The sequence below is a fragment of the Daphnia pulex genome, chromosome 5 (genome assembly GCF_021134715.1).
Source record: "Daphnia pulex isolate KAP4 chromosome 5, ASM2113471v1".
In the NCBI taxonomy this organism is placed as follows: domain Eukaryota; kingdom Metazoa; phylum Arthropoda; class Branchiopoda; order Diplostraca; family Daphniidae; genus Daphnia; species Daphnia pulex.
In genome coordinates, this window is record NC_060021.1 from 6,971,281 (window position 1) to 6,993,535 (window position 22,255).

The 22,255-nt window shown below is 41.0% G+C and overlaps 2 protein-coding genes and 1 long non-coding RNA gene across 5 annotated transcripts; all 3 read left to right on the forward strand.

Annotated features, from left to right (window-relative positions):
* Positions 1–98: 98 nt before the first annotated feature.
* Positions 99–4,131, forward strand: LOC124195134. The gene is made up of 5 exons (XM_046589647.1): positions 99–286; positions 438–573; positions 637–1,058; positions 1,126–2,783; positions 2,855–4,131. Exons 2-5 carry the CDS (start codon positions 445–447, stop codon positions 3,973–3,975), a joined length of 3,330 nt encoding a protein of 1,109 aa, XP_046445603.1. The 5' UTR covers positions 99–286; positions 438–444; the 3' UTR covers positions 3,976–4,131.
* Positions 4,132–4,619: 488 nt separating this feature from the next.
* Positions 4,620–9,601, forward strand: LOC124195135. Of its 3 annotated transcripts, XM_046589648.1 has the most exons (6): positions 4,620–4,761; positions 5,324–5,464; positions 5,909–6,044; positions 6,108–6,526; positions 6,596–8,250; positions 8,322–9,601. In XM_046589648.1, the coding sequence occupies exons 1-6, from the start codon at positions 4,652–4,654 to the stop codon at positions 9,440–9,442; spliced, it is 3,582 nt and encodes a 1,193-aa protein (XP_046445604.1). In that variant the 5' UTR covers positions 4,620–4,651; the 3' UTR covers positions 9,443–9,601. The 3 variants fall into 3 exon arrangements, with proteins under 3 accessions (XP_046445604.1, XP_046445606.1, XP_046445605.1); XM_046589650.1 differs by lacking the exons at positions 4,620–4,761; positions 5,324–5,464 and adding an exon at positions 5,547–5,787 and having other exon boundaries at positions 5,897–6,044; XM_046589649.1 differs by lacking the exons at positions 4,620–4,761; positions 5,324–5,464 and adding an exon at positions 5,569–5,787.
* A 662-nt stretch (positions 9,602–10,263) lies between these two features.
* Positions 10,264–11,527, forward strand: LOC124195136. The gene is made up of 5 exons (XR_006875143.1): positions 10,264–10,616; positions 10,711–10,787; positions 10,855–11,032; positions 11,097–11,214; positions 11,294–11,527. It is a non-coding gene; the product is annotated as an uncharacterized LOC124195136 (long non-coding RNA).
* The last annotated feature ends 10,728 nt before the right edge of the window (positions 11,528–22,255 follow it).

The following is a 22,255-nucleotide window of genomic DNA, read 5'->3' on the forward strand; positions in this document are numbered from 1 at the left end:
ATATCGTGTATTCGTATCGTATCGTGAACGTGAATACCAGAGCTGTGAACACGACGTGATACGACATAAAGAGATGATAAATTCCTTTCATGCAATCTGACATCGCTGTGAGAGTGTCCTGTGTTCTGTTCTGGCTGTGTGTCTGATCCGTTTTTGGCTCAGTTTAGTTTGGTTGTCACTTGTTAGTTCTTTCGTTTACAATTTTCAATAGATATTAGATATTCTGTTATTCATTACAACTCTTGTAAAACTTGTCGTTCACACTGAAAAGGACACGTGTTTAAAGGTAGCTCATGGTACTGCTGATGTATCAAATTGATTGCATAGTAGTTTCAACATTTCCATGTGTTCTATGAATACTTTAATATTTCACCAATAAAAATGATCACTATATTAATATTAGTCTATATCTTAGATAACTAACAATATCTGTTTAGGTTGAAAATGGAGATTTTTATTTCTCCAGCCAGAAGACGTATGGTGGAAAATAACCCACTTTACTTTCCATTTGGTGGTAAACAATCAAGAAATATCCTGCGAGACTTTAAAGGACCTCAGAGTAAACAAATTCGGGTAACTAGACATCAATCAACTCAAGTGTTTGCATTTGTTTCACAATAATTCTGTCTTTTCCAGGTCCTTTTCCTTAATTGCCAAGATTTAAAGAATGTGCTCTGCACAGTATCATCCAAGATCAACAACAGTGGTTTTTGGCACATTCATTTAAATCATTCTTGTCCAGTTTCACTTGCCCGCAACATCCTCCTTTTAAAAGTGATCTCCTCAGATTGTTTCAATGTTGAGCATGTGAAAGATTTAAGCTATTTATGGGACCTGTGGTACAATTTTCAATGGCCAAAATCAACCCTGGATAGATTCACAGCAGACATCAAAGAACTATTAGAGATGTTTGAGAGAAATAATCTCAATTCTGAGTTTTGTTTCTCAATGGAAGGCTACCAACTTGATGAATTACTAAGTATATGGAAAGGTTGGCTTTTAGCGCTTACTAGCAGCCTCACTCAATCATCTAAGTCTGAAAAATTTTTGAAAGAAAGGTGGGTGTAATTTAAGTAAAAATCTATTAAAAGTTGTGAATTAGAATGTTTTCTCCATATTTTTTAGGGTGCAATTCCTTACTGGCACGGGAGAAGAACATATCATGAGTAACTTTATAATGATGAAATTTCCTGGATTTAAGAGAAGAGTCTATACAGGAGATTTGGATGAATTAGTGTCCTTGCGTGAAACAGCCATGGATATCGAAGAGTATCCGGCATCATTTAAAAGAAAACTCGTCCAGGAAACCAAACATTACTTCGAATCCGGGAATTGCAGTTTGGGAAAAATTGTCGAAAGGTCAGCTCTTAATCCTACGCTTCTCGAACCGGACACACTCTGTTGGCGAATCGACGGTTCTTCTTGTCCATTTGACAGTTATCTTCCACTCTCATTAAATGAATTGGAAACTACTAATTCAGTTGAGTGTGTTGCCACACGTTACTGTCAGACAGCACTTCAAAAGCTGGTGAAGAACTACGAAAAATTCAAAAATAATGTCCAAATCCATTTCCGATGGACTGAAGACCTCAAAATTTGTCACACTGGAACCACTCTGAAATTTGACGTGATTGATTGCTCAACTCTGGCAGATGATGTCGGATTGGCCAACGTTATTTTGTCAGGAAGAGAGTTGCTGAACACTAATTCACCGGATGCTCTGCTGATAACCGGAAGTTCCGATTGGAGTAAGACTTCGCTAACTGTGGCAAAATACGTTGAAGAGTCACTTTGCGCACCTATTAGCATGGTGCCGACCATTTACGGGCTGCGATTGGCTGACGCTGTTGAGTTAGGCTCCGCTATCCTACAAGAAAGAGAAAATCCTCCGACAACTATAAATTGGCATCCAGTTCCTCAATTTGAGAATGTTTCACTTGGCGTTTCACCTTCCTTGGAACGTTGCATGAAGAACCTAGAGAAAATGTGTTATTTCATTGAAAATGAAGAGGACAAAATGCCACTGGATAAATATTGCTTGGATAAGTACTTGACTCCTCTGACTTTAGATTTTGTGGCCTCTCGTTTAGCTGAAAAAGCTGGAAAGCAAGAAGGAGATCGTCGAATGAAGTTTTTCCAGTCTAAACTTCCTCGTCAGTTTTCTCTAGCTCAGAAAACATTGAATGACTGGGCTGAACGCCGCCCAGTCTCGCTAGTGACCAGCGCTCAAATTCTCTCTCCAGACCTAACGAGGCTTTTCAACGAAAACAAAACCTTTAAATCTCCTAATCTCAGGATCCTTTTGGTTCCCAGCTTACAATATGTAAACAAAAAGAGACAGATCCATCGAACTGTCCAGTCTTCACAGTTAAGTGAGAAACAAAAACTGAACGAACTGCAGAATTACTTCCCTCTCAATTGGGCAGATATGATGTCTGACGTTCATTACATCGACAATTTTTTCCTCAACTACAAGAAGAATCCAGACGGTTCATTTAATTCCGTGTATGCTGCGTTTCTTCTGCCACGCGATCATGGATTGAACAACACGCATTGCGGAGTACTCATTGATTTGGGAACAGGCTATTCGCAGATGTTTCTTGGCTTCGTTAAAGATTTCCGCCAAACGGTATTTGAAAACCCTATTTTTACAACCAAAGGATTCTCTCCACCGCCATCCAATGTGATTCTGAAAGAACCAAGCATGAAAGCTGTCAACTGTCTAGAGTCAGAGAATGATTACACAGTCCAAATCAGCATTCACACCAAGGAAGATCCGAAAGGTAAATGGCAAAAGTACATTTTCGTTTTGTTTATTTTCTCACTTAACACGTTTATACTTGATTCTTGACAGGTTTAAGCATTTCCACCGATCAGCAACTTCCATGTGAGGCTGGACACCGAGTCACTTTGTGTCTTACTCAACCGGAAGGAATGAAGCCGTTTACTATGTGTTTCCCTCATGCTTTCTTGGCTGGATGTATCGAAGCTACTCTGCGTCGTTCTGATCGTTCTATCCGACTAGTGCTGAAGAAAGCTTTGCGTGAGCCATGGCCTTGCCATTTCAATGAGAAACAGAAATTGAACGTGGACCAGTTGAGCGTGTGGAAGGAACCGAATCCAGACGATCCCGTTTCTCGAATTATGATCCACATAAGCGGTACAATGGACGTGAAATCAATTCGTTCTTCTTGGGAATCCGCTTATGACCTGTCAAAATTTTCGAATCTCCCACCTTTAAGAACTGTCCGCATTGCCACGTCTTCCATTTTTGTTAATTCCGAACCTGGCCAAGAATTCTTTAATGTTGCTACCATTCACGATCAACAAAACCCCCTCTTTAGCATTCGCGTTCATCTTCCCGTCAAAGTGACGCCATTGGGAAGCCCAATGATAGTGATAACTGTGTTAGATCATCATTATGCTAAAAAATTGATCGCAAATGGAAATTTACAGGCCAAGCAGTTTCATGAAGATTATCAACGCATCTTTAATGGGAGAAGGAATCGGCAACCGTTTCCTGTGTGGACTACATCGGAAGACGCAACTCTTCTTCTTCGTTACGTACTTCGCTTGAATGCTGCTAAAATGAAGCCCAGTTTATGGCAAGAAGAAAATGTACCATTGGGAAAGTTCAGTCCCTTCTTAGCGTCATTTATCTCTCCACTGTATCTGGATAATCAGTACCAGGAAAATGAAGAAGAAGTTGAAGCTGAAAAGATTAAAATTAATTCTTTCAAGAAGGAGCACAATATTCCCCTGTATGATCCGAGTGTTTGTGCACGATGCATGAGAAGGAGTGCAAAACTCAAGCGTTGTTCAAGATGCAAAGCTGTGAATTATTGCACAGTTGACTGTCAAAAGGCCGATTGGAGTACGCATAAGGCTTGTTGTGTCGTTCCAAACACAGAAAATGAGACGATGGACAAGATTAAGGAGTTGGTTGACGTGATGATGAACAGCGTACAAAATTAGTCCATTTTCCCCTCCTCTTGAGTGTTTGAAAAATCGGCATCTCTTTGAGTTTCGTTTAGTTTTTTTAAGTTAAGTTTTTTTTATAAACATTGTTATGCTTGTGCTGATTTTCAAACAAGTTCCTTAATTCAGAATAAATAAAGAAAAAGAAAACGATCTTATATTTGATATGATACTTCTTGGATCGCTTGGATTTTTTCCAATGCTGTATTTTGTCAAGCAATATTTGCAGTGCATCCACTATTATTAATTTTTTAATTGTGTTGTTTTTCGTTTAGATTTAGTGAATTTCTTCCCACCAGAACCACAATTTCAGGTATCCAGCCACAGTGGCGCTACGACGGTCAGACCAGTGGAAACTTTACCGTAAGTCCGGCAGATATTGAACATACTAACATTTGACTATGATTCACAGAATAAGAACCTTGATAAGAACCGGAGGAGATTACGGAAAATAGTGATTCTATAGTGTTTCCTAGCATTTTCCTTTGGATTAATCATTCGAAGAGCTTCGGCATTCATTGCCGCTAGGATCACGTCTTACGTCTTGGTGTTAGTGGCGTAGTCAACGAAAGAATCTGTCGCTGTGGGTAAAAGTCTGTCACCAGGTGACGGAAGTATCCATTTCGTGAGGGAAAACTGAGAGTTCCGCCGACAAAAACAAAACAAACAACGAATGTCGAGTTTTATTTTTATGTCATATTCCGTGCTCCAGTCTCTTTGTTTTTTGGTCCAAATTCAACCCCGAACTGATGTAAGTGAAGTCAACTGGTGGAAAATAAGAAGGTGATATGGTATTTTTCTTTTCTTTTTTAAAAATACTGTCTGATTTTTAAAGATTTGGTGAGGAACATCCAATCTGTCCATCGCGTTCGCTAACCAATTGGTAGAAAAACAGCACCAATAATGGTAAGAAGGTGTGCTGTGAAGTGGCGTGATAATTTTAATCATGGACATTCAGGTTTCATTTCGTGATTTGTCAGGTCGAACTCGGATGTGCTTTATTCGAGATTTTAACACAAATTGCATTTTATACATAAAAAAATTTATCATAAAGCTACAATGTTACAGCATTACCCGTGCTATGGCTCGTCCCGGTTTGTATTGCTTTGTATAATCTTTAGTTGAACGCTAAATATATTAAAGGCTAGCTAAGAGAATTTGGCTAGATCTTTACAAGATTAGTGAATGTGATTTTTTAAAGAAATTGTGCCTGTTGCACATCGATATTATTGGTCTTGATTCTTAAAGGTGGCTTGGCTAAACTTTCAACGGTTAAACTCTATTTAATAAATAGATAATATAACATTAAGCTAATGATCTTGCATTCTTGAATAAATATTTTCAGGCAACTTTTGAAGTTTTCGTGGGCACTGATTTGCAGAGTGCTCGTGACCAACAGGCAACAGATAAAATGGCCCAATCCATATTGCAAATTTGCAAGCTGTCTTCCAAAACCATCCAAAACCAAGGAATTTATATTTGCAAGGTAAGCAAATTTAAATATAAAGACATACAGATAACATTTACGACGTAAAGACTGGTAAAGAGATGATCAACTCCTTTCGTGCAATCTGACAGCGCTGTGACATCCTGTCTGCTAGCTGTGGGAGTGTGGGACAATAAAACTTGGAACACCCTTCAGCCTCCCCCTCCATGCCCATTGCTATTAGATCTTTTGGTTGATTGGTTCAGTTAAGCTAGGTTGATAGTTCTTTCGTTTACGATTTTTAATAGATATTAGATATTCTGTTATTCATCACAACTCTTGTAAAACTTGTCGTTCACACTGAAAAGGACACGTGTTTAAAGGTAGCCCATAGTACTGGTGTCTCAAATTGATTGCATAGTAGTTTAGTTTCAACATTTCCATGTTGTCTTTGTATCATTCAATATTTCACTAATAAAATAGTAATGTTAGTTATCTGTTTAGGTTGAAAATGGAGATTTTTATTTCTCCAGCCAGAAGACGGATGGTGGAAAATACCCCACTTTACTTTCCATTTGGTGGTAAACAATCAAGAAATATCCTGCGAGACTTTAAAGGACCTCAGAGTAAACAAATTCAGGTAACTAGACGTCAATCAACTCAAGTATTGGCATTTGTATAAAAATAATCTTGTTCTTTCTAGGTCCTCTTTCTTAATTGTCAAGATTTAAAGAATGTGCTCTGCACGGTAGCATCCAAGACCAACATCAATGGTTTTTGGCACATGCATTTAAATCATTCTTGTCCAGTTTCACTTGCTCGCAACATCCTCATTTTGAAAGTGATATCCTCAGATTGTTTCAATGTTGAGAATGCAAAAGATTTAAGCTATTTGTGGGACCTGTGGTATAATTTTCAATGGCCGAAATCAACCCTGGATAGATTCACAGCAGACATCAAAGAACTATTAGAGATGTTTGAGAGAAATCTCCATTCTGAGTTTTGTTTCTCAATGGAAGGCTACCAAGTTGCTGAATTACTAAGTATATGGAAAGGTTGGCTTTTAGCGCTTACTAAAAGCCTCACTCAATCATTGAAGTCTGAGAAAATTCTGAAAGAAAGGTGGGTTTACTACAAGTTGTTATTTTGGTTAATTGTTGTGAATTAAAATGTTTTCTTCATATTTTTCAGGGTGCAATTCCTAACTGGCACAGGTATAGAACATATCATGAGCAGCTTTATGACGAAAGTTCCTGGACTTAAGAGAAGAGTCTTCACAGGAGATTTGGATGAATTAGTGTATTTACGTGAAGCAGCCATGGCTATCGAAGATTTTCCGGCATCGTTGAAAAGAAAACTCGTCCAGGAAACCAAACTTTACTTCGAAACCGGGAATTGCAATTTGGGAAAAATTGTCGAAAGGTCAGCTCTTAATCCTACGCTTCTCGAACCGGACACACTCTGTTGGCGAATCGACGGTTCTTCTTGTCCATTTGACAGTTATCTTCCGCTTTCATTGAATGAATTGGAAACTACTAACTCAGTTGAGTGTGTTGCCACACGTTACTGTCAGACAGCACTTCAAAAGCTGGTGAAGAACTATAAAAAATTCAAAAATAATGTCCATATCCATTTCCGATGGACTGAAGACCTTAAAATTTGTCACGCTGAAACCACTTTGAAATTTGACGCGATTGATTGCTCAACTTTGGCAGATGATGTCGGATTGGCCAACGTTATTTTGTCAGGAAGAGAGTTGCTGAACACTAATTCACCGGATGCTCTGCTGATAACCGGAAGTTCCGATTGGAGTAAGACTTCGCTAACTGTGGCAAAATACGTTGAAGAGTCACTTTGCGCACCTATTAGCATGGTGCCGACCATTTACGGGCTGCGATTGGCTGACGCTATTGAGTTAGGCTCCGCTATCCTACAAGAAAGAGAAAATCCTCCGACAACTATAAATTGGCATCCAGTTCCTCAATTTGAGAATGTTTCACTTGGCGTTTCTCCTTCCTTGGAACGTTGCATGAAGAACCTAGAGAAAATGTGTTATTTCATTGAAGCAGAGGACAAAATGCCACTGGAGAAATATTGCTTGGATAGATACTTGACTCCTCTGACTTTAGATTTTGTGGCCTCTCGTCTAGCTGAAAAAACTGGAAAGCAAGAAGGAGATCGTCGGATGAAGTTTTTCCAGTCTAAACTTCCTCGTCAGTTTTCTCTAGCTCAGAAAACATTGGATGACTGGGCTGAACGCCGCCCAGTCTCGCTAGTGACCAGCGGTCAAATGTTCTCTCCAGTACTATCGAGGCTTTTCAACGAAAACAAAGTGGCCTTCAAAGCACCAAATCTCAGGATCCTATTGGTTCCCAGCATACAATATGTTAATAAAAAGACACAGATGTATCAAACTGCCCATTCTTCACAGTTAAGTGAGAGACAAAAACAGGAAGAACTGCAAAATGACTTTCCTGTCAATTGGGCAAAGAAGATGTCTGACGTTCATTACATCGACAATTTTTTCCTCAACTACAAGAAGAATCCAGACGGTTCATTTAATTCCGTGTATGCTGCGTTTCTTCTGCCACGCGATCATGGATTGAACAACACGCATTGCGGAGTACTCATTGATTTGGGAACAGGCTATTCGCAGATGTTTCTTGGCTTCGTTAAAGATTTCCGCCAAACGGTATTTGAAAACCCTATTTTTACAACCAAAGGATTCTCTCCACCGCCATCCAATGTGATTCTGAAAGAACCAAGCATGAAAGCTGTCAACTGTCTAGAGTCAGAGAATGATTACACAGTCCAAATCAGCATTCACACCAAGGAAGATCCGAAAGGTAAATTACAAAAGTACATTTTCGTTTTGTTTATTTTCTCACTTAACACGTTTATACTTGATTCTTGACAGGTTTAAGCATTTCCACCGATCAGCAACTTCCATGTGAGGCTGGACACCGAATCACTTTGTGTCTTACTCAACCGGAAGGAATGAAGCCGCTGACAATGTGCTTCCCTCATGCTTTCTTGGCTGGATGTATCGAAGCTACTCTGCGTCGTTCTGATCGTTCCATCCGACTAGTGCTGAAGAAAGCTTTGCGTGAGCCATGGCCTTGCCATTTCAATGAGAAACAGAAATTGAACGTGGACCAGTTGAGCGTGTGGAAGGAACCGAATCCAGACGATCCCGTTTCTCGAATTATGATCCACATGGGCGGTACAACAGACGTGAAATCAATTCGTTCCTCTTGGGAATCCTCTGTTGATCTGTCAAAATTTTCGAATCTCCCACCTTTAAAAACTGTCCGCATTGCCACGTCTTCTATTTTTGCTCATTCTGAATACGGCAAAGAATTCTTTAATGTTGCTACCATTCGCGATCAACAAAACCCTCTTTTTAGTATTCGCGTTCATCTTCCCGTCAAAGTGACGCCATGGGGAAGCCCAATGATAGTGATAACTGTGTTAGATCATCATTATGCTAAAAAATTGATCGCAAATGGAAATCTACAGGCCAAGCAGTTTCATGAAGATTATCAACGCATCTTTAATGGGAGAAGGAATCGGCAACCGTTTCCTGTGTGGACTACATCGGAAGACGCAACTCTTCTTCTTCGTTACGTACTTCGCTTGAATGCTGCTAAAATGAAGCCCAGTTTATGGCAAGAAGAAAATGTACCATTGGGAAAGTTCAGTCCCTTCTTAGCGTCATTTATCTCTCCACTGTATCTGGATAATCAGTACCAGGAAAATGAAGAAGAAGTTGAAGCTGAAAAGATTAAAATTAATTCTTTCAAGAAGGAGCACAATATTCCCCTGTATGATCCGAGTGTTTGTTCACGATGCATGAGAAAGAGTGCAAAACTCAAGCGTTGTTCAAGATGCAAAGCTGTGAATTATTGCACAGTTGACTGTCAAAAGGCCGATTGGAGTACGCATAAGGCTTGTTGTGTCGTTCCAAACACAGAAAATGAGACGATGGACAAGATTAAGGAGTTGGTTGACTTGATGATGAACAGCGTACAAAAATAGCCCATTTTCCCCTCCCCTGAGTGTTTGAAAAATCGGCTCTCCTTGTGTTGTGTTTCGTTTTGAAAGTTGAACTTTTTTCATAATCATTGTTTGCGTGTGCTGATTTTCAAGCAAGTTCCTTAATTCAGAAGAAATAAAGAAAAAAAAAACGATCTTGTATTTGATGTTATACTTCTTGGATTTTTTCCAATGCTGTATTTTGTCAAGCAATATTTGCAATGCATCCACCATTATCAATTTTTAAATTGTGTTGTTTTTCGTTTAGATTTAGTGAATTTCTTCACACCACCACAATTTTAGGTATTCGAGCAATACAGCCACAGCGACGCTACGACGGTCAGACCAGTGGAAACTTTACCTTAACCTTAAGTCAGGCAGATTTTGAACATACTAATAACATTTGACCATTTGATTCACAGAATAAAAACGGAGGAGATTACGGAAAATAGTGATTCTTATTGATGCCTCGCATTTTCCTTTGGATTAATCATTCAAAGAGCTCCGACACCCATTGCATTGCTAGGATCAAGTCTTACGTCTTGGTGTTAGTGGCGTAGTCAACGAAAGAAATCTGTCTGTGTGTAAAATTTGGCACCAGCAGGTGACGAAGAATCCATTTCGTGAGGGAAAACTGAGAGTTCCGCCGACAAAAACAAAACAAACAACAAATGTCGAGTTTTATTTTTTAGTCATATTCCGTGCTCCAGTCTCTTTGTTTTTTGGTCCAAATTCAACCCCGAACTGATGTAAGTTTTGTGAGTAAAGCTATAACTATTAAAACCACCATAATTTATATTTTCCCCCATCGGTTCATCGGTTGTGTCTCACAAAACCAAATTGCGTCTTTGCTTGTTGGGACTTGGAGTGCCAGAGGTGTCCAATAGATGACATAGGTGTGTTCTTGTTTATCAGGTGATGGCGGATTGTTGAGTGGTTTTGGTTTTTCTAAAGTTTTTCCATAAAAATTACCGATGAATTCATAAGAATTCAAGTTTACTTCTGTGCAACCTGTTGTGATGTTATTTATTCCGTATGAGTTTTGGATCACCTTTCATATTTCTTATTATAACGTGTAGGAATGAATAACGTGAAAGGCAACTAGCCTCTACGAGTAGCCTACCATCAATTCTTTCATTAAAAATCGTCGTTCTATTGAATGCTTCATCATAATACGGTAAAAACCCATATAAGTCACAATTTTTTCTGAATACCTCTTTACAGTCTTAGTTAATATTCATTGTAATTATCTGGAGTTTCTATTGATGTAGGTCACTAACCCCAGTGTGGACACTAGTTGTTTTTTCCAAACATGTTTTCTACAAATAATATTGACAGACAACGACAAGTATTATACTTCCTTAAAAAATTTTGAACTTTTATTTGATGCCATAAAAATTTTATTTTCATTCGAGCTATGGGAATATAATCAAGGCCATGGGTAATCTTCATCAGGTTTATTGCATAAACTTGAGAGAATTCTCTTGAAAAGATGCAGGACCCATACCAACATGTGCTGTATTTCTCTGAATGTTTTACTCGAGCAGTAGGAAGCAATTAACTTTAGCGCAATTAGTTTATAGCGCCGTCAAGGTAGATATTTCTGAATGGTACCCGTCTTGTCAACTGCTAATGATTCGTGTTCTTGGTTTGACAGAAGCTGTGTTGTGTGTGTTGATCGTCTCCACCATGCACGCGATAATCAAGACCAGCAACGCCTTGACCAAGAAGAAGAAAATAACGCAGAAGCAAAGAACGACGATGTAAATAGCGGGGTGGGCACCGCTAAATTCATTCTTAGTTGAATGTCGAATCCGGTCGAATCGATAATACCAAAGTTGTTGGTTATGGTAGAACAGTTTTCCACACTGGTACGCTGTATGACGTAGAGCATTGCCAAAATGGAAGTGCTCTTTGAAGAACTGAACGTCTAAATCTTCTTCAGTCAGATGAAGCTAACGGATTCGGAAATCGCCGAAGAAGCAGAGGCCATCACAGCTGAAAAAAAAACGTGAGTCAAACGCCTGTGAGAAATAGATGTCAACTGGTGAAAATAAATAAGAAGGTGATATGGAATTTTTCTTTTCTTTTTTAAACTTATAGTAGGTAATTATTTCAATCAATGTTTCTTTTTATTACTGTGGTAATAATTCAAGATGATGTAGTCTAATTAGGTAGAAAACCTTTCTGAAAAGTTTAGGAGCCATTGTTAATTTCAATTGGTATAAAGTGAGTTTTAAGCCACAATCATTTGGTATTGATTTTATGTTGGTTGTTGTAGACCCATTCCAATCCCCAGCAACGTAAACCTGCAGAAGGAAAGGCACGTAAAACTTGTCATACAGTGGTGTAGAGGTTGGGTGAGAACGGGATGTGTTACATAACCATTTGGTATTCATTTTGATATTGGTTGTTGTAGACCCATCCCCAGCAACGCCAACCTAAAGAAGAAAAGGCCAGTTTGCATTTCCTTCACGCTTGAAGGTCACGGAGATCATTACGTAAAACGTATCATGCAGTGGTGTAGAGGTTGGGTGAGGACGACACGTGTTTCATCATTTTCAAGCAGGTACAATAGCCGCAAGGCTTAAGAGGTGAGGGTGATAAAAAAATCGTATAAAAGGAGAGAGAAAAGGCGAAGGTAAATCAGTCGAGGGAGCACCTCCGACACGGCAACAACTGCTGTGTCCTATCTGTCACCATCTGCCTTCTTCACCGTATTGCCAGTTTGCATCCATGGGTAAATATTCTGTCTTTACATGAAGTTTTCTATTAATGTCAGTTATTTTCTGTTTGTTAATATGCAAATTATTATTGAGTATTAATGTTTGAATTTGTTTACTGTCTAGTTAATAAGGCGTCGTATGCTGTTGGGTCTTGTATCGTTGATTGGTGGGTCGACCACTGGTGTACCGATGTCTCCTTGGTATGGCGGATACCAAACCGCGACGCCGCCGCCGCCGCCTTACTACCCAAAACTTACGCAACGACCAGTTACTGCACCGAGGTCTAAAAGTACTACACTACTGAGGCACCGGAGTTTTATACCACAACGAGGCTCCCAAGTATTACTCTGTTCCCAGCTGCTACACCGAGGCTCCCGCTGATTACTCCACCAAAACGGTCGAATACTACACCGAAGCGGTAAAGTACTACTCTGCCCCGATCTAGGCAACCACAACTGAGGCGGCCAAGTATTACGCAGTCCCGACTTACTACACAGAAGCTGCTCTTTCGTACTACGTTGAACAGAAATACTACACTGATCCTCCGGTTCACTACACCACTACCTACGCTACACCGCAGCCCACAAGTACTACACCGAAGAAGCCGCCTATTACCCAACAACGTATGCTGCCTTAGTTACTACACCGAGGCCCCCAAGTACTACATCACTAATGCACCGGAATTCTAAACGTCTATGTATGCTGCCCCTGCCTACTACACCGAGGCCCCGCATTACAACAACAGTGTAGCGCTCAAGTACTACACTACAACCTAGGCTGCCCCGAGCTACTACAACTACGTCCCGAAGTATTACTGTGCGTAAAAGGAGTTTTCAAAAAAAAAGAAGTGCCCGAACTGCAGTGCCCTATCTGTCACCAACCGATTCCTCATCGTGTAACCGATTCGCAATTATGGGTAAATATTCTTAGTTTTACATTGAGTTTTGTTTTGATTCTATTTTTTTGTTATTTGTTGATATGCCTGTTAATATTTAGTATTAATGTTTGAATTTGTTTCTGAACTGTTTAGTTAATAAGGCGTCGTATGCTGTTGGGTGTTGTATCGTTGATGGCTGGGTCGATCGCTGGTGTAACGATGTTTCCTGGGTATGGCGGAAATCAAACCGCAACGCCGTCGCCTTCCTACACAACTTACACAACGACCAGTTCCTGCACCGAGGTCTTCAAGTACTACACCACTAAAGCACCAGAGTTGTATACCAAAACTTACGCTGACCCGAGCCACTACACTGAAGCCCTGAAGTATTACTCTGCCCTGAGTTACTACACCATCTAGGCGATGGAGTGCTACATGACTACGTATGCTGCCCATCCTACTACACCGAGGCTTCCAAGTATTACTCTGTTCTCAGCTACTTATTGCACCGATTTTCCTAAGTACTACTCTGTTCCCAGGTGCTACACCGAGGCTCCCGCTGATTAGTCCACCAAAACGGTCGAATACTACACCGAAGCGGTAAAGTACTACTCTGCCCCGATCTACACAACCACAACTGAGGCGGCCAAGTATTACGCAGTCCCGACTTGCTACCCAAAAGCTGTCTTTCGTGCTACGTTGAACAGAAATACTACACTGATGCTCCAATCTACTACACCACGACCTATGTACACCTAGCTACAACACCGCAGCCCACAAGTACTACACCGAAGAAGCCGCCTATTACACAACTACGTACGCTGCCTAGTTTAGTACATCGACGAAATTAAGTATTGCCCTGCTCGAAACTACTACCAAACTTAGATTCATATTTATTGCAATTTTCACGACTATGTCACCTCTGAAGTATTTCTGTATGTGTTGAAAGATTGCTGGAATACAAGATTGATTGATAAATCACGATTGCATGTCTATTTTAAGTACCTTTTATCCTGCTGATTATGCATGATGTGAGAAAATATTTTGAGTGCTATGTAAACTTACAAATAATTGATCTTGCAAAATACAACAATAAAAATCCAAACTCATATTCTACATTTCAATAATATTCAAACTTTCCTTTTTATAAATTATTTTCTATCATTAAACATTACTACTACCAATATTTTCTAAAATGGCAAAGTGCACACACCTATTATTTCTGCTAAGTCCAGACTTTTGTTTTTGAAAAAAAATTTAAAAAAATTCCCCTTACACGAAGTTTTAAAAAATTTTTATAGCGAAAAAATTTGATACGAATATTTTATTGCATACAAAATTTATTTTCATAATATTCACATACATTTATTTTTCCTGTGGCCCCCAGGGGGGGGGCCTGTCGCTTTCTCTACCGCGATAATAACATGATGCAAGTTATGTGCAAGTTATTATTTGTTTGGCGCAGAAAGCTTGTTTAATCTAGCAGTTCTCGACTGTGTCAAACCTGATATTGATCAGGTTGCCTCAGTCGTATACTGCATGATTGAATGAAAACTCAAAAGACAACACATCAAACTTTTAACGCAGCAACACAAAATATCACTGGCAGAGCAATTTCATATGGCATGGATGAAAACGACAACACAAAATTTTTGAAGTCAGGAACCCAGATGGAACAGCTCAGCTACAACAGCACAGCAACTTCTGGATTACACTGCAACTGCATGCTACTTCAATGGTTCAATCCGTCTTCATCACACCTTTCACCATTTGGCTGCAACAAGGTAACCACCAGCGTTGAAGAAGTTTGTTATACCTGTTTAGGAAAAGAAAATTATTGTCGAGAAACACAACTTTGTACACACACATACTCCTTATAACAAAAGAATACAAAGAGTAACAGAAAACTACGCAGACCAACAGAATAACTTTGATATCTGATTCAAAATTTCTATAGTTCTTTAGCAAATTGGTCTACTCTCTAGTCATGTGAACTAAATCTGTAGTACTTTTGTAAGACATTTGATCAAAATAATTACTTTTTGATGTTTCATGGGATGAGACGTAAGCCTAAGAACAGACAGCGAGACACACGAGGCACGCCATTTCGGAAATGTACAGGCACTTCCAACTTCCATGAAGTCTGAGTTGAATGATTTTGCAAAATTGGTTTATGCGTGCTAAATCACCTGTAAATTTTCACATAAACATTTTACATTTAATAACAAATTTAAAAATAGGAAATTAATAATAAATACCTTTTAATTTTCATTGTGAGAAACGTCACAACCAACAGTCAATTTCTGCTGCGTCTTGGAACAAAATGGCCGCTAAACGTCCCTGAAGACACTCGCGCCATCTGGTGGACATCATTTCAGCCACTTATTCACAGAGCCACCTGTTGACAGCCATTAGATTCCTGTTCCAAATGACTGAACGCAACGGCTGGATTTCTTGCTTCGAGACAGCACGCAGCAGCTCAATTGAATTCGACATGCCTTTCGCTTTCGGCTTTCATTAGCTGGCACGAAATGAATCAAATGAGCATGAACACCAGATTCTCCAGGCAACCGATTACTCCAGGCAGCTTTCCCTATGACACAAATAACCACAGTTTTTAGTTAGCTTTTCAGTCTTCTTAACTCTTTCAACATAAAAATCTATAATATTAAATAACAGAAAGTGTTGGGGCCAAGAAAAAAAATTACTTGCAATTTTCTCAAGAAAAGAATAATTTTCCTGCCTGTGGCTGTAAAAGACAACATAATAGCACCAGAGTTATCTGTGTTAAGAGTACGTACAGTGAGTTGAGTTCCAACTAACTTTGGCATCAAACAGTTAGTAATAATGAATCTAAAGGAAATATGCCAATAAATATTCCAACATTCATCCAATAAACTAAAGTTAATGCCTACCTACTGCCCCTGTTAAACATTCAGAAAAATACAACACATGTTGGTATGTGCCCTGCATTTGTTCACATTCTTCTCTTAAGCTGCTGCAATAAACCTGAAGATTACCCGTGGCCTAGATGATATGATATTTTTCATAGCTTTCCCTATGACAGACAATACAATCTATGACATCAAATAACAGTTTAAAACCGAAAGAAGAATAATACTTGTACGGCAATGAATTATTTGTTGAAAAACATGTTCAGAAAAACAGACATGTTCACACTGGGGTAGTGATCCAGTAGTGACCCTACCAAGATCAATAGAAACTGCTGATAATTAGACAAATATTAACTAAGTCTGGGAACAAGTATTTAAAAAAATGGCGACTAAGACATTATATTGGTTTTTACCTGCATTAACTGGATGATGCATTCAGCAGAACGACGATTTTTAATAAAAGAGTTGGTGGTAGTGATGGTAGGCTACTTGTATCCAGCACACATACGGAATAAATCACATCAGAAACAAGTTGCACATAAATACACTTGAATTTACTTATGAATTCATCGTTAAAGGAAAATGTAGGAAAACTTTAGACAAACCACTCAACAATTGGTAAATTGTTCGAGCGAGCTTTAGCTCGCGATGAACAATTGGGATTGTTGGGGGAATGGAGTGAAGACATTGACTGTGTGCGACCTCTATATTTAGCTGCTTCTCAGCAAACAAAAAAGAACAACAAAACGGGGGATAGGTGAGAGATGGCGCTCAGGTGGGCGGATCTCCCCCTTAGACACGTCAGCATTGGAAGCATATAATAACTGTGGGTCTGGCTTAACGGAAAGAGTTTAAGGCGATCCACGGTTCAAATAGTCTATTTTCTGTTGTTGTTGTTGTTCTCGTCGCCTTTATTGGCGGGATTGGCTGCGCCACGGCCGTGATTTGATCTTTGGCCACCGTTGTTGTATCTAGTAAAAAGATAAAATGAAGGAGAATTAGTGGGCCGTCGACAATCAATGGATGCACCTAATTCGAGTTAAGTATTTAAATAGTTAGAAATAGCTCGGTATTAAATATAAGATAAAAATAATAATGAAAAACGGGAATGACGTGGGCGGGATGGGTGGTTAGAAGACAGTCAATGTCTTCACTCCATTCCCCCAACAATCCCAATTGTTCATCGCGAGCTAAAGCTCGCTCGAACAATTTACCAATTGTCGGTAAATTCGTTCGACATTGACTGTGTCTTAAAAGCAAGATACCCTCTGGTCAACGGCTACTACTAGTCGGAGAGTTGAATTTGACGCTCGCTGGAAACTTCTGGGCTGTGTAGGATGGATGCGCCCACCAAATCGGTATTTTCTGGCACGGTTCTTTTATAGAACCTAGCAAAGGTAGATTCCCGGCTCCAGTGGCCTAAATTCAGGATCGATTGGATTGGAACGCCTCTATTCATCGCCTTAGAAGCGGCTGCTCCTCTTGCTGAATGGGCCGAAAAAACTGACGTATCGATACTTGCTTCTTTGAGTTGCTCCTTGATCCAGCGTCCAATCGTCGAGCTTGATACGGGTTTATGGGGCTTGTTTGAACCGATGAAGAGTGACTCGCTATTTGAGTCGTTCCTAAGCGGAGCCGTGCGGTCCATATAGTTCCGCATGCAGGCCACTGGGCAAATGGCGGGTTTCTGGTGCCAAGCTCCGACTGACAGCACGTGAAGCGGGCCGGAATGTTGGGCTTTCCTTGGGCGGCTCAAAACGAACTTTACTCCTCCTTCCGAGAAGCTGATGGAATGGAGCTGGATGGCAGCTAGATCGGCGCATCTCGAAAGCGAGGTGAGGGCAAGAAGAGTGGTCGTCTTGCGGGCTAGCTGCAAGATTGAGAGGCTGTCCTGGGCGCTTGCGGATACGTCTAAGTGTGTCAATACTACAGAAGGGTCCCATGTATTCGTATATCTGGGCTCAGGTGGCTTTTCATTATAAACTCCTTTCATAAGGTTAACGACCAGGGGGTTCCTTCCGACCTCTAGAATCTCTGACGATAAGCTTAGGGTGGATGAGAGCATTGAACGGGCTACATTTACCGTGCTGTAGCTTTTACCGGAATGAAAATAATCCGAAAGGAAATTTAATACCTCCTTGACGCCAGACGACAGGGGATTGTGGTTCCGTTGACTACACCAACTGCTCCAAGCGACCCAAGCGGACTGGTATGCAGAGTGTGTATTTGAACGAGTTGCTCCCAATATGAGCTCGATAACTTTTTCCGGAAAGCCTCGCTCTTCCAGACAACTCCGGAGAGCCGCCAGGCGATTAGACGGATGGACTCGTCTTTCGTCAATGGATGACCCTCCCCCAACGGGGACGTCAGCAACGACTTGGATGGGAAGAGAAGGAGCGGGATGTCCGTTGCTAGTTCCATCAAGGACGGGAACCAGCATTGGCTGGGCCAGTAGGGTGTCACTAGTACAATCTCGGCTTGTTCTTGCCGAACCTTCGTCAGACAGAAGGGAATCAAGTTGAAGGGGGGGAAACAATATCCCGCGAGAGCCTTCCAGCTCAGCGACAGAGCGTCTGTTTTCCAGGCTCCCGGTTGTGGAAACCGGCTGACAAAAATCGGTAACTGAGCGTTCCAGGAGCTCGCGAAGAGATCCACTTCTACTTCCCAAATTGCCTGAATTGTTTTGAACGATTGCGGGTCCAGTTTCCAGTCCCCCGACGACAGAGGCCTCCGAGATTCTGCGTCGGCCAGAATATTTGTTACGCCGGGCACAAATACGGCACAAAGAGACAAGTTACGGCACTCGCACCATTTCGAAATTTCCAATGCGATACTGCAAAGGTTCGCTGATTTACAACCCCCCATTCTGTTCACGTAGCTGACAGCTGAGGTGTTATCCATCCTTAATTCGATTGTGGTGTCGTGGGCCGTTGCTGTAAAGCATTGAAGGGCCTTGAGTGCTGCCAGGAGCTCTAAAAAATTGATGTGTTCCTTGCTTTCGTCCTTTGTCCATGGCCCCCCCGTTCTCAAATCTTTGCATACTGCCCCCCATCCTGATAAGGATGCATCCGACGCGATGGACAGATCCGGCGCCGGAAAAATGAGCGGTCGGCCAGATAAAAAATCTGCCTCTGAAAGCCACCAAAGTAGGTCTTTACGCGCCTCTTTTGACAGGGTAAAGGATTCACTTGACCTAATCAGACGGCCCTCTGGCCGGGAGTTCAGGAGGATCTGAAGACCGCGAAAATGGGCTGGGGCAAAGTTAACGGCTGCTGCTGCCCAATTCAAATTTCCGATAATCTTTTCCAGATCGATTTGGGAAATTTGAGGTTCCTTCAGCGCAGATTTACAAAGGCGAAAAATGTCAAGTCTCTTCCTGTCCGGCAAGATTAGTTTCATTTTGACTGAGTCGATGAACAGGCCTATGTATTCTAATTTCTGAGAGGGCTCTTCCGATGATTTTTCGTCACTAATCACAAAGCCTAGGGACTCTAGCAGCGATCTTACTCTTTTCACAGCGACCTTGGCTTCCGACTGGGAGCTAGCCGCGATTAGAATATCATCCAGGTAGATCACGAGACGGAGGCCGTTCTTCCGCAGGAAGGCTACCACTACCCTTAAAAGCTTGGTAAACGCCCATGGCGCGGAGCTTAAACCGAAGGGGAGGGACACGAATTCGAATAAAACGCCCTCCCATTTAAACTGAAGGAATTTCCGATGGCCTTCAAAAATAGGGACCGTCAAATATGCATCTTTCAAGTCCAACTTGGTCAGCCAATCCCCTTCCCGAATCGTATGTCTCACTGATGAAATGCCCTCCATCTTGAATTTTTGATAAGACAGAAAACGATTAAGTGCTTTCAGGTTAATGATGGGCCTATAACCTCCTGTTCTTTTCGGAATTAGAAAAATGCTGGAGATGAAACCTTGATCACGGGCCCTAACAATCGCTCCTTTTTCTATGAGTGAATTCACTTCCTGCTTGCAGCAATCGTATTGATGCGTGTCCATGCAGGCGTTTGGTGGAATAAAAAATTGGACGGGCTCAGAAATAAAGTCTAGTTGTAAACCTTGAGACACCGTCGATAAAATCCACGGGTCGAGAGTAAGTTTTGACCATTCAGACGCAAAACGCGCTATGCGACCCCCAAAAGAATCGTGAAAGGCAAGAATAGTTTGGACATACCGGGATCCGGGATTTGAATAGCGACCGCCTGAAGATGCCGGTGGATTGCTGAAACTGCGACCCGATTGGCGTTGACCATGACCGCCGCTGGATCCCGACGCGCGAGGGGCTCCCGCGGTTTCAAGAGCGTTTAGTGTCTTCACCTGCTCGACCAGGGCCTGGGTAAACTTCGGACCGAAGAGATGTTCTCCGCCGGTTGGTAGGATAGCCTTGTCGTCCAGTAGCCCGATATTCTGTGGGTAGATTTGGGCCAGAATGTTGCGGCGTCGCGCGTTCGTGATGTCGTGGTACACCACCGCCCAGAGCTTCAGAGCCGTCTTAACCGCCTTGGCGTCGGCTCGGGATTTCTTCTTTTTCTTGATTCGACTCGCCAGAAACATGATGGGCTTGACTAAGTCAAGGATCTTGAAGGTTTGGTTTCTGTAGATCTTCTCGATTGGGTCGATGTTGGCCTTAGCTGCCGAAGATGACTTAACTGCCTTCAGCCGGATGTAGAAAGCCTCATCTAGATTGGGGTTGATCAGCAGGTCGGCGTTCTTCTTTAGCTTGGGTCTAAAGGCCTCTCTAGCACTTTTCGCTCGAGTGTCATCTAAACCCGATACAACCCAGCCGGCTAAAGTAGCTGACTTTTCACTTGAGAGACGAAATTTCTTTACGCCTCCCCCTCTTGATGAATCGGAGCCTGAACTACTAGAACTTGAGCTAGAGTCGCTTGACTGATCAGGATCCGACATGATGTTTGCACAACGAGAGCGAAAAGAGATCTGACGTGTCTAAGGGGGAGATCCGCCCACCTGAGCGCCATCTCTCACCTATCCCCCGTTTTGTTGTTCTTTTTTGTTTGCTGAGAAGCAGCTAAATATAGAGGTCGCACACAGTCAATGTCGAACGAATTTACCGACAATCCGCCATCACATGATAAACAAGAACACCTATGCCATCTATTGGACACCTCTGACACTCCAAGTCCGAACAATCAAAACACAATTTTAGTTGTGTAAGACTGTAAGACACACACAACATTGAATTTGTGAATTATAATAATATTGTACATCTTAAATACTTCTTTGCATTAAAAATATTACATATTTAGGTACCGAAAATTTTTTCACTCCACTGGTTATCGGGCTGCAGAAGTGCAGTTCTGTATCTGCCATGTAACTTAAAGAAATTCAGTTCTTTAGCTACTTGCATACGGTGCACTTTTATTTGCTTAAACCTAGCTTGAAATCTTTATATTAGTACAGAGAACAAGGCTCACTTGCTAGTTTTATGCAAATTTCCGGAAGTACACCGGAAGTAAGCGATAGCGCCTTAACCGCTAAGCTGCCAACAAAATAAACCAAATATTCGTTAAATTTGGCTTTTAAGGTGATTTAGATTAATTTAAACGGGTTGCTGACAGAAGAACTCCACCGACAATAGAACACCAATATATTAAATACTTTTTAAAAATTTCTTTGTATGCGACAGTAGTACTCCAAAGACATAAGAACTCATTTTTAAAATAATATTTAAGAAACCCGACAATAGAACTCCACTATTTGGGGTTCTATTGTCAGTGGAGTTCTTCTGTTTTTGGAAATCTTCTGTCTTTGGAGTTCTACGGTCGCCATACTATTTAAACGAAATCCAGAATTTGGTTAAAATCGAGATTCTCGATTTTGGTTTTTGGACGATTTTGGGGTATACCGGAAGTACGCAAAAAAAAACATGATATCGACCCCAAATTTGACGAGGATCGCGAATTCATGTTTTTTTTTGTGTCAAATGAATATTTACCGAACTACTGACTCATTTAGAAACCGGAAGTAGCAAAAAAATGTGACAGACTAAGTTTTTAAGACGATTCGGCCAAGCTCAGTTGCCAACTCGGCCAAAAAAAGACAAAAAAACGGCCTGGCCGAGTTGTCTACACACCAAAAAAATACATTAAAAATCTAACAAGTGAGCTTTGTTGCTGTAACAGAAACTGACAGCCATCACCCAAAATTACCTAATAGTAGCAGCGATAAATTTCTGCAGAGAAATGCAAAGTAAACGTAACTAAACTGATGCTTATGACAGGTGGAAAAATGATCAAAGGCAAAGGCCGTCTAGCGTCACAAAGAAGAAACGTTTAAAAGTAAAAGG

Bases quoted from the DNA above. Each gene is read 5' to 3' on its own strand.
- LOC124195134 (XM_046589647.1), top strand. From the start codon at position 445: ATGGAGATTTTTATTTCTCCAGCCAGAAGACGTATGGTGGAAAATAAC. The intron at 1,059-1,125 runs GTGGGTGTAATT...CATATTTTTTAG, and splicing joins GAAAAATTTTTGAAAGAAAG to GGTGCAATTCCTTACTGGCA. The intron at 2,784-2,854 runs GTAAATGGCAAA...GATTCTTGACAG, and splicing joins CACCAAGGAAGATCCGAAAG to GTTTAAGCATTTCCACCGAT.
- LOC124195135 (XM_046589648.1), top strand. From the start codon at position 4,652: ATGTCGAGTTTTATTTTTATGTCATATTCCGTGCTCCAGTCTCTTTGT. The intron at 6,045-6,107 runs GTAACTAGACGT...TGTTCTTTCTAG, and splicing joins CTCAGAGTAAACAAATTCAG to GTCCTCTTTCTTAATTGTCA. The intron at 8,251-8,321 runs GTAAATTACAAA...GATTCTTGACAG, and splicing joins CACCAAGGAAGATCCGAAAG to GTTTAAGCATTTCCACCGAT.